Source organism: Neocloeon triangulifer, unplaced genomic scaffold (assembly GCF_031216515.1).
Source record: "Neocloeon triangulifer isolate White Clay Creek 2 clone unplaced genomic scaffold, ASM3121651v1 ptg000003l, whole genome shotgun sequence".
NCBI classification, from domain to species: Eukaryota; Metazoa; Arthropoda; class Insecta; order Ephemeroptera; family Baetidae; genus Neocloeon; species Neocloeon triangulifer.
In genome coordinates, this window is record NW_026775546.1 from 9,318,353 (window position 1) to 9,329,689 (window position 11,337).

Here is an 11,337-nt window from a genome sequence, read left to right on the forward strand (position 1 = left end):
CTTTCCGTAAGCTGCCAAGCTTATTCATTTCACTCGTTTTTTCTTCTTATAAACCTCATAGCATAAAAGCTGATAGGAAACATAAAGTTCAACTTTTACAATTTTAAACGAAAGTACACTTTGACTTCGGCAATGGAAATCTTGCTTTATAAGGCAATGTAAAAAAGCATCTAAAGACTTTGTACCTATATTTTGGCTCTTCTCTACTTTGTTCAAAATTGTTGATTAAAATTAAGTACACACTAAAATATAAAATTAAACTAAATTTCAACTGCTTCCCGCATGACATCATGTAGTTTTGAAAACAAAATTAGCATTCATAGATATGATAATCTGCCAATTGCTCAACAATTAAAATTTAAAAAATATATATTTTTTGCATGTAAACCGTTGCAGACTAGCTTATGCGAGTCGATTAACTACCAAACTCAAGTACAAGAATAATTATGTGTAGGAACAAGATAGTTTGAAGTGCTTTCCAGTATAAAGAATGCCAAAAATAGCTAATTATAAACCCCCCTGTCTACTAATGTGCCACTAGAGCTGAAGTGGGGGTCGAGGAAAAATTTACTGGCGCTTGAGCTGCCACTTTGATAGCTGATAGTGTCCTCAAGGTCAGGGTCATCCATGTCGTACTTGACGAAAGTGTGTTCGAGAAGCTCGTCTGCCGAGGCACGTTTGTGCGGATCGTGCTGCAGACAGAGATCAACGAAGCTGTGGCCCTCGATGCTCAGCGAGTCGGGTACTTTTGGGGTATCCCCCATGCCGACTTTAAACATGATCTGATAATTGCTCTCGTACTCTGGCCAAGGTCGCTACAAAGAAATAGAGAAGTTGATTTTTTGGAATTGAATTATAAGGCATTAAAAATAATACCTTTCCCGACGCCATTTCAATTACAACACAGCCAACCGACCATATATCAGCTGCTCTGCCGTGGCCTTCAGTGTTCGTCTTCATAAAAACTTCTGGAGCCATGTAAGCTGTAAAATAATTTGTTGCAATAAAGACACAAAGTTGTTTAAAATAATCCAACCTTGAGTGCCAACAAATCCTTGGAGTTCTCCGGGCATGGTGGTGTTGGCCCTTATTTTGACTGCCGAACCAAAATCGCCTAACTTCAAGCAATTTCCTTCATCCGTCAGGAAAATATTTGCGCCTGCAGAAAAGAAATATTTACACAAAACTATCCATTTCTAAATTTATGGGCAAACTTTTAATATCTCGGTGAACAATTCCATTAAAGTGCAATGTGGAAACAGCCAACAAAAGCTGCCTGGTGTAGCTGCGAACCAGTTGCTCTGGCAGGCCATTAGTGGTTGCGGCAACTAAGCTTTCAAGAGTGCCTTCCTCGCAATACTCCATGAAAATTAACATCTCCTCCTGACCAAAAAATTTCATTTAAGTCAGAAGTGCAAAAGAAAACTGTTTACTCTGTGAATTTCAACACCGTAATAGCGAATGAGGTGTTTGTGCTGAATCCCCTCAAAGATGTGCAGCTCCTCTGCAATTTTCCTGATGGCCTTGTGGTCGTTGGGTTGAAACGAAATCTCCTTCATCGCCATCAGCTCGCCTGTAGCGTTGTTAACGGCGGTGTACACTTTCCCGAAACGACCTTGGCCTGTGTGCAAATATAATGTTAAAGAGCGAGTCATGCGTCAGATGTTTTAAAATTCATGAGCGCAGAATAATTTACCGATTTTTATTCCTCGTTGCCAACTGAAAGTAACAGCTCGAGCTTTGATGTGCACTTGGTCGGGGGAATGGATTTCGGTCCTTTTGCCAATCAGCTCTTGATCATGCAATTTTTCCTCCAGCCTTTTGTCAAGCTGCTCGACCGCATCCTTCACTCTGTCTGACCATTTAGCGTATCCTAAATATTTAAATTTGTTTATATAATGCAGAATGATCTATGAGATTTTGTTCACTTTTAGACAGGTATATTAATAAAAAAAAGCTATTTACATTCAAATCCAAGCTGGATCTGTTCCGAAAAAACTTTTCGTATAAAACGTAAATTACCTATTTTTAATGAAAATCCTTGTTGTGTGTAAAATAAAGTGAAAAATCATTATTAAAAATTTTATTAAATGGTGGCGAACTCCACCAAAGTAATAAGACATTGATTTGAAAGATTAAAACTAGGATTCAACCTGTTTCTGATATAAATCCTGCTAGACTGATTAAAAATGTTGGGACACCATTATGTGCATGTTATGTTAAAGAGTGGAATTTAAAAAAAAGTAATTATATTTCTATGGAGTTCTACCTACTTCTTAATGGAATCCGAAGAGTCTCAACAACATGCCCGTCAAGTCCATTAGGCACCGACTCCATCCTCTTTCGCATGGGTAGTGGACTATCTAAGAGCTCTGGAGTGCCTGGGGCAGAAGTTGAGCCAATGAATGGCTGCGAAACTGACCTGACCGGAGGGTTCATGCCTGAGTTTTCTGGCATTGACCGCGAAGACCGGAACTGCTTCCTCCCAAGAGGGGATGGCGACGTTCCTCGAGACCGGCACTCGATCAAACTGTTCCTAGGCGACTTGTCCGAAGCCGAGCCAATGACGTGCGTGATGCAGTCGTCAATCTGCAGCTTCAGTTCTTCAAACTCCTCATCAGCCAAGTACTTAGTCTTTTCAGGCTCGCAGGCAGTGATCAAGAATTCCAGACCCTGGTTCGCCCAACGGGGCCGCAAACCTCGGCCTCGCTCGCACCAGCCCCGGACAAATCTCATCCACTGCTTGGCAAACTCGACCATGCCTTTTGCCTGCTTGCTTTTGGCTTCACCAGTTACGAGGCGGCAGACTTCTTTGTTATACTGAAAAATAGCAAAGCGTGAATACAAATCAATGCTTAAATTTAATATTACAAAATTCATCATTTTGTGTTGAATTTTGAGACTTACCTCAAAGCCAAACTTGTAGCATTGGTGAAGAATTTCGCGAATTTTGGAGATCAGAGCCATACGGTCCTGCTCATCAACGTCTGTCATATTCCTAACGTCGCAACTCTTTTCGACTGACTGGATGCTAGTGGTCACACACCGCCTCAGGTTGACTGCATCCATCTTTAATTAAAAGGAGGAAAAAATTTAGCTATGTAAATTTTGAAATAATCAATTATGGTAAAAAATTTTCACAACAACTTCCACTTAATCGAAATGAATCTTTAATTTTAGGGTTCAAAAAATTTATAACTAAGCCAATATAATTTATTATTAGTATTACCTTTAGTTCTTCTAGAGAGTCAGCAATGGTGTAGTTTGAGGGGAGACTTTCTTGCGCTAGTGCAACAGTGCTGCCTAAAACGCTGACCAAGTGTCTCCTGTGCCTACACAGCTGAGTTGAATCGCAAACAACAAGGAGAACGCCGTGCACCTCTACATGAGATAGAGTGATGGTTGTTTCTGCTGTGGGCTGAATACTGATTGTTTCTCCAGGCCAGGTAACATCTTCCTCAAGACACTGTACCAAAACCAAGTAGTGAGGGTTTTGCATGTCTGCTGGGTCGAGATTGGAGCCGCAACTAGCAGACGTGAGGTTCATATTGACAAGGCGACACACTAGCTCTGGCTTGGTCTTTAAGGAAGCTGTTAAAAGTTTAAAAAATATTTTAGATAACATTCACTCAATTGATTAATTGAGGCCAAACACTTATAAAGTTTAAACCATTTGGATTTTTTAATGTAAATTTAATATTTAATTAATTTTGTCTTTACCTGGCACAAACATCAGGTGGCTACATGAGTGAGGGGCGACAACACGCACATGGTCTGCTTGTGATAAGCGCAGCAAAAATTCATTTAACGGAGCCATTAGTGAGAAAGACGAAGCAATTTCCAGATCCTTGCGCAATGTCTTGGCAAAAGATATAGCCCTCAGAGCTCGCTCTCGGGCTTCGTGGAATATATTTTGAATATTCCTACACGCTGATAGAATAGACTGCCTAGATTTTTAATTAGAGTAAAAAAGGAGATGAGAAAATATTTTATTTATTTAATATTTACTTATGATCAAAAGCCTCATCTGCGCCGCTGCTCTGGTCATCTTGCAAGTCATTATCAACATTACTATCCTCCAAAATGCTGCTCAGGTCATCAACACCTGCATTTAGGTGGTCCACAATTGCACTCAACATTCCACTCGCCATTCGACTTAAATATTTGAAAACAATTAAATAATTAAGGCCTTTTTAAATTTAGTTATTTACCAGAAACTATTGGCAGCAAGAGCTTCACCACCTGGGATGAACGGGCAGGTATGTTTCACAAACTTCCACTCCTCCTCTAGCAGAGATTTCTGATATGGACAGACTACTACACTTTCCTTCTGGACAATCAAAACCCACTGCTGCAAATACTCCAAGTACACTTCCAAAATGCACTTCATGCTCCTGTCAAAGTCTGCCACGTCCTGTTCAAGTCGGTCGGTGACTTCCTGTGTTTCTGTCCAGGTTGCCGACCTCAATAAGTGCATGTACCGTTGCCGCTGTTTTACCCCTTCGTGCAGTCCATCTTTCATTTCGCGCATCAACTGAAAAGGCAATCACAATTATTTTAGTTCAAACAAAATTTAAGAGCATTTTGTACCTGTCTTATACTGAGAGCAGACGGTTCTGACGGCTTTTGCTCCAAACGCAGCCTCAGGTACTCATGAATTAGGTCCAGGGCGATTCGGGCAAGGAACAAAAATGCAGATTTGTAAGAGGGCAAGCACATGCTTTGAGCCTCCGGACTCCACAAGCCAAACCGTTTCAGTTCCCAGTCCTCAGTTTGCATCTAGAAAAATTACAAGCTGCCTTCAGAAATGAATAATTCAAAAAATTATAGACTGATCTGTTTTAGTGTAAAATTAAGAATTAATCTAATTTCATTGAGATATTTTAAATATGGAAGTGCTTAACATTACCTCTTCTTCTGTAGCGTCCTCCAAAGGAATGGTGGCTTTGTCCAGAGTGATTTTAGCCTTACTAAGCAAGTGGAGGTGCAGGCTATCCAGGTAACCAATAGCCCTCTTCAGCCCATGCGTCTTCAGCACTTCCTCAATGTATGCCCTGTATGGAGACATGGCACACGGCGCTACATGACCTGTCCCGTCTTTCAGATGCGAAGTGTCGCAGCACCTGTCTATGCCTGAAATACTGCCTCTTGAACTAGACGAAGAAATGGCCGACTCGTTTCCTGTGCCGTGAAACGGAAGGCCAAGGCCAGTGGACGCATTAGAGCTGTTCGAGTCTGACGGACTGGTTGTTGTCTCAATTTCTAGGTCATGTAAACGGAATTTGACCTTTGTTTCTTTGGGCCTGGTATGAGAGATATAAAATCAATTAAACATTGTAAAATTATGACATTGTATTAGTACTTTAGATCAGGTGCATCTGGCATTTTAAATGGATCGGCTGAGGCAACGCTACCAGTGGAAGGGGTCGTTGATACGGAGGCTCCGCTATCTTCTTCCAACCGTGGCCAGTTCCCACTTCGAGAACGATGACTCCTTTGGTTCATTTGATTAAGTAATTTACCAATAATGCTAACCTAAAGCAATAAAAAAATAAAAATAAATAAAATTTACAATGCAGAATATATTAAATATGGAAAATTACTTTTAGTCGGTGGAGTCTAATCATGTTGTACCACAAACATAGTGCCTTTAATTTGTTGGTAAATTCTTTGGATTTGTAGAGGGGGTATTCAGCAGCCATAACTCGACTAGACGGATAAAGTGCGACTGCTTCCTCAAGTCTCGAAAGCAAATTTTCAACCTTCAAATTAAAAATTATTTTTCAATTGAAAAAATTACCAATTGAGTTAATAACCTGCTCAATGGCCAAATTTTGGTTCCTACAGCAAACATTACAAAACATGGAGAGGCAGTTGCATTCGGCGGCAACCAGCTCCGTACCACTGTCCACGCTGTCTTTATCCCTCTGGTTGGCAGTTGCACAGAACTTGTAATTAGCAATTTCTTCCAACAGATTCGCAACATTTTTTCTCTCTTCGAAAAGATACATATCTTGCTCCGGTAGTGATTTGTCAGCTAAGAACGCTTGCAGCTCGAGCCAAATCATGTCCTTGAGCTCGCTTTGCCATAAGGTTTCCTCTTTGCTGAGCTGTAAGCCAAGGCCAATGATGATTGACAGCTTCAAAACAAATAAATAACAAACCTGTCGGCGGCAATTGTTTTTGTCTTGATTACGGTCGGGATTACCCATTCTGATCAGCAGAGAGAACGTGTTGTGGAAATCAATTCGGTTCTGCGGACACTGCGTGTCGCTCGAGATGGGCTTGTCCAGATTCAACCTAGCAAAAGTGTCCATGATTTTGTTCTCTCGATCACATTTTACCACTTTCGAGGCCAAACTCATAAAACGATTGACTGTTTCAATCTAAATTTAAGTTATAGTTAATTATACAATTTGATTATTTTCAAAATAATAAAAATTTAAAAAAAAAATGAGTTACCTTTACAGCTGGGGCTGGCATGCTGTCTGCCCTCTCTTCATTAATAACGCTGCCAATACTAAAAACATTTGAGCTTGATTGTCCCCCCATATCCAATTTCCATTCACGCTCCGACTCCCTCAGCAGTTTCATAGATCGCTTTCGAACTCTTTGGCGCCCTTCGGCTGATATTTAATACTAGCGTCAGAATGTGTTTATAAGATTGATTACAGATTGCCTTACAGAATTCGTTCTCTTGGGGGTCTGAATGGTCCTTTGCAGGGCTGCATTCGGCAACTGATTTCCTCCTATTCTTGCTGCCACTTCGGCTTCCACCAGCCCTGCTTGCCCTGCTGTCGCCAAACTCTGGGGCTCGGTTGCGTTTGTCTTTTAGATTCCGAAGAATTTTGGTCCTCGGTGGCGTTCGGCCCATGTCTAACTCGGGGTAATATTCCCCGCTAAGACTGAACTCTTCGGACTCATTCTCCGGAGGAGAAAAGGCAGCTAGTTGTCTGCTCTGGTGGTGTTGTTTGTTTCTTCTGTTGATCGGAACTCTGCAAAGTTTTTGTTTTCATAACATTGTTCGATTGAATTAAAATACTTATAAGAGTAATATTTACCCTTTCCCGTCAGTCTCGTCATCTTCCGAGCTGCTGGTGATGTTAATTTCAACGCCGACTCGGCGCTTCCAGTCCTGATCAGCCATTTTCGACGGCGAAAAGCACTCACTTGGCCATAAACGGGCCTAAAAATTCATTTTAACAGCATGACACGGGAAAATAGCGGTTTTGTTTACCTAAATGAATTCCCCGCAAGGTCATTAATCTCCAAGTTTTTGGCGAGATAAATTTTCAAACATAATCCAGCTGTGACAATTCCATTCGACCAATCGCCAATCACATTCCTCTGGACCAATCAGAGCCCGCTTCTCTGCTTACGCCCCGCGCTTTTTAGTTCCACTGCGCCACTCCAGAGGGAACTCTAAAATTGGCCGTTTTTTAATTAATAGGTTTATTAAGCCAATTCTTGATTATCAGTACTATTTATGCCCAAAACTGGTAAATTTGAAACTTAGTTTATAATTTTATCAATTTCACACGGATTTGGGATAATTAAAGGAGTGAATTTTATAATTAACGAAGGCATTCCGGCGTCATTTCAAATAGGATGCCATTTTCGCGCTCGAAGCGCCAAACAGAGGAAGCTTCACTTTCATAAACATTGGTAAATTTCTGAAAATTTCGATCGACGTTGTTCAAATTACCGTTTTTACTCGCAATCCGAACTGGTAAGCATACGAATCGTGATTTTTTCTTCTTTTCTTCGCTTGCAAAATTCCACTCAGTCTTATTCTTCGGTGATTGACGCGACCAAACTTGATAAATTTGGCGGTAATATGCAATTTTCGCACGGACGCGAGATCCGCTAACGTTCCCTTTTCCCTTGTCAAAACATCCGCTGGTTAAATATAGCACGCATTTATATACCTTGTGATAATTACTACTTACTTACATATTTTTTACCGTTTCAGATGTTGTGAGAGAGATGGAGGGAGGCGAAACCAAGAAAAATGTCCCCTACTTTGTTATCAAAGTTAATAACGACGGCACCATCACCCAAACAAAACAAACGTCACCGATGTCGAGTCCCACCAAACCTCACATCATCCGCACTCCTGAGAAGAGAACTAAAGACGGGCGGGCAATTTCTATAGAGCAGAAGGACAGTCTCGGCTCGTCAACAATAAAGATACACGAACCTGTCGGAACTTCGGCAGCTTCGATGCTGAGCAATGTCCTTGTAGAGGCAGAGCTGCCCACATCAAAGGGCACTAAGCCATTGATTGTTGAAAGCAAAGGTGTGTTAACCTTTTTAGAGCCTGAAATATTTAAATAAATAAGCTGTATTCAATTTAGTTACTGCGAAGCAAGCTACGCTTGTCAGGAAGTCTCTTGGTCTCCCGAAGATCAACGTCCCTTCGAAGCTGGTTCTTGTCAAACCAGGAAGTAAGATTTGAAAGTTTCCTAGTGATAATCTCACCTTAATAAATTTCTTTCAGTGGGAAACACTGTTACGACTACTGCTGGACCACAAATTTTCAAGATCCAGCCGCAGACGACCACCGTCAGGCAAGTGATGCCAAAACAGTCTCGTAAAACGCCTCGTAAGTTTCCCCACCTTTTTTCTGTCTTATTTATTCTTGAAAATTAAATCAGTCACTGCCCGAACAACTGACGATGGAATAATTGTAGAAGGTGAAGCGAACAAGCCAATTGGAAGCCAAGGGATTATCATCCAAGTTTCACCAGCATCAACTGCTGGACCTGCACAGAAAGTGAAAATCACTTCTCAAAAAGGTATAAATATTAATTTAAAGTTCTTTTTCTTTTTGTGTCAAGAAAACAGAAAAACATGTTTTTTTAAACCAAAAATAAATACATGCTACAATTATAAATTCAAAATTTTCTTCAAAATAAATTTTCAGTGGCAACAGCAGCTGCTGGAAAGAAAGGCAAGGTGGAGCAGAGCACGTCAGGAGTGCAGATTATTAAAACAGTGCAGGAGATAAAACCAAAAGTGTCTCCTGTGGTGCGTCAAGTCATAAAGCAGGCTATTCCGATCACATCAAAAACCACCACTGTGCCCATCCCTTTGCCAATTAAGGGTAATTTATTGATCATGTACCAAATTTGCACAATTTTACTAAAAAAAATATTCAGGAACTAGTTCGCCTGTGAAGGTTGTGATCGTAAAAGAAGGGATGCAGCCAAAGCCAATTGCACCAAAGCCTGCTCCAATGACGATTTCCCTTGTACCGCCTCCTGTTGTCGGCAAAACAAGTCTTGGCACCCCTATAAAAATTGCTCCCGCCCCAGGAGCTGGAGTTGCCACTTCAACTGCGCAAAGGGTAGTGCAAATTGTACCAGGAATCAAAAAATTGATGGGACCAGTAATAAAATTGCCTGAGAGGACCAAATTAATATCCTCTGCAGTTGTTTCCACTCAGGGTGCCACGCCTGTTGCGCCTGGTAAATATAATCTTTTACTAAAGAAAAATATAAGAATTTATTAAATAAATGTGTTTAGCTGCTGCTGCCCCCAAAGGCAGAGGTAGAGGCCGTGGCAAAGCCGCAGCTCAGACCAAAGAGGCCCCTGCCAAAGTACCAGGAAAGCTAGCTGGTTAGAGTCTGTTTATTTCTTGTTTACCACATTATGACAAAAATTTTATTTTTAGAAGTTGTGGAAGCTATAAAGCCTGAGACGAAGCCACCGAGCCCTGAAAAGGAAGTCATCTCACCTGCTGAAGTTGAAGTTGTTACAGAGGTTACGGAAGAAGTCGTCACGGCTTCAGAACCTGCAAAACCAGTTGGCAGGCGTGGGAAAAGAGGAGCCAAAGCAGCAGAGATTGCAAAGGAACCAAATCCCAAAGAGGCAGCTGTAGATGATGTGAAGCCAGAGCCTGTTAAGGAGGAGCCTCCAGTTGCAGTGGCTGCACCAGCAAGGCGGCCTGGTCGACCAAAACGTGCTGCGCCTGAACCAGGTAAATTTGGTGTGACTTAATTCCTGCAAAAAATTAATATTCATTTTAGTTGAAGTACAAAAAGTTGAAGAGGTTGAAGTGAAGGCCGATGAGCCTGCTTCTGAACCAGCTCCTGCTGCCACCAGGGGCCGTGGAAGGGCACCAAAGAAGGCAGCTGAACCTGAGAAGGCCACTCCTACGCCCGCCAAAAAGGCAAAGATCGAGGAGAAGAAGCTGCCTGAGCCAAAGCAGCCAGAGCCGAAGGAGGTTGAAAAGAAACAGCCTGAGCAGAAACAGGTTGAAAAGAAGCAAGTAGAGGCAAAAAAGGTTGAAAAGAAGTCAGCAGAGCCGAAGAAAGCTGAAAAGAAACAGCCAGAGCCCAAACCAGTTGAGAAAAAGCAATCTGTTCAGGAGGAGAAAAAGGTTCCCGAGCCGAAAGCTCCAGAACCTCCTAAGAAAAGAGCACCTGCTGCAAAAAAAGAGACTGTGACCGCTCAAAAAAAGGTTGAAGTTGAAACTCCCAAGAAGTCTGGTGCCAAGCAAAGTAAAACTTTTATTAGATTGCATTTCTATATTTTGATTTTTTGACATGCTTTAGTTCCCGAAGATAAGGGATACTTGTTCTCAAGACCTGCTCCGCCAGGATGGTCCCGTGACGTCACTCAAAGGAAGTCAGGTGCTTCAGCTGGAAAATACGATATTTATGTTTTCAGGTAAGTTTTTCATCAAAACAATAGTAACTGAAATCAATCTTGTTCATTAGTCCTGATGGCCTGAAGCATCGTTCAAGAGCCGACATTCATCGCTACCTAACCTTAAACAAGGGGAAGTATCCAGGAATCACTCCCGAAGACTTCGATTTCTCCATAGCCAAGGAAACTCCTAAAGGCAAGTCTGACACAAAGGAAGTTCAAGAAGAGCTCTCTAAAACTAAAGCAGCAGCCAAGAAGGTTTCTGGTAAAGCTAGCAAGAGAGCGAGCAACACAAAGCTTGTAGTTTCACTACCCCCAAAGAGGACCCGAAAGTAATACTATATTGTAGATCTGACATAATATGAACTACGCAAATCACCTGGTACAACATAAAATTTCCTGGTTTATTCTTTAGGTGTTTTGATTTGAGCTTTATGAAAAAAGTTTTCTAGCTATGACAATTTTATTTTCTTTTTAATGCATGAGTGTTAAGTGAAAATCTTTAAATATCGTGTTATTTTAAAACTGTAACCAGTGTAAATTATGGATTTTAGAATAAAAATAAAGTATGAAATTTAAAACCCCTTATTTTAATTAGCAATTTTGAATTATAAACTATTTATTATCAAGACCTGTGATAGTTACTTGGTTTTGGTCTACAATTAAAAAAAATAAACTCTTTAG

The 11,337-nt window shown here is 41.1% G+C and overlaps 2 protein-coding genes across 6 annotated transcripts; one reads left to right on the forward strand and one right to left on the reverse strand.

Annotated features, from left to right (window-relative positions):
• Positions 1 to 49: 49 nt before the first annotated feature.
• LOC132205668 (mitogen-activated protein kinase kinase kinase 4) lies at positions 50 to 7,853 on the reverse strand. Of its 2 annotated transcripts, XM_059634903.1 has the most exons (24): positions 7,706 to 7,853; positions 7,238 to 7,422; positions 7,062 to 7,186; positions 6,685 to 6,995; positions 6,463 to 6,626; positions 6,165 to 6,386; positions 5,817 to 6,110; positions 5,604 to 5,762; positions 5,363 to 5,535; positions 4,910 to 5,303; positions 4,591 to 4,779; positions 4,212 to 4,534; positions 4,009 to 4,155; positions 3,721 to 3,947; positions 3,230 to 3,591; positions 2,908 to 3,069; positions 2,442 to 2,820; positions 2,274 to 2,381; positions 1,697 to 1,873; positions 1,434 to 1,621; positions 1,215 to 1,383; positions 1,037 to 1,159; positions 877 to 983; positions 50 to 815 (listed from the first exon to the last, which is right to left on the reverse strand). In XM_059634903.1, exons 3-24 carry the CDS (start codon positions 7,145 to 7,147, stop codon positions 504 to 506), a joined length of 4,776 nt encoding a protein of 1,591 aa, XP_059490886.1. In that variant the 5' UTR covers positions 7,148 to 7,186; positions 7,238 to 7,422; positions 7,706 to 7,853; the 3' UTR covers positions 50 to 503. The 2 variants fall into 2 exon arrangements, with proteins under 2 accessions (XP_059490886.1, XP_059490885.1); XM_059634902.1 differs by having other exon boundaries at positions 2,274 to 2,820.
• On the forward strand, positions 7,594 to 11,228 carry LOC132205669 (neurofilament heavy polypeptide-like). Of its 4 annotated transcripts, none has more exons than XM_059634904.1 (12): positions 7,594 to 7,729; positions 7,973 to 8,299; positions 8,343 to 8,447; positions 8,501 to 8,605; positions 8,658 to 8,798; positions 8,927 to 9,106; positions 9,162 to 9,470; positions 9,529 to 9,621; positions 9,677 to 9,982; positions 10,032 to 10,505; positions 10,560 to 10,674; positions 10,725 to 11,228. In XM_059634904.1, the coding sequence occupies exons 2-12, from the start codon at positions 7,987 to 7,989 to the stop codon at positions 10,987 to 10,989; spliced, it is 2,406 nt and encodes an 801-aa protein (XP_059490887.1). In that variant the 5' UTR covers positions 7,594 to 7,729; positions 7,973 to 7,986; the 3' UTR covers positions 10,990 to 11,228. The 4 variants fall into 4 exon arrangements, with proteins under 4 accessions (XP_059490887.1, XP_059490888.1, XP_059490890.1 ...); XM_059634905.1 differs by having other exon boundaries at positions 9,680 to 9,982; XM_059634907.1 differs by having other exon boundaries at positions 8,694 to 8,798.
• Positions 11,229 to 11,337: the final 109 nt, after the last annotated feature.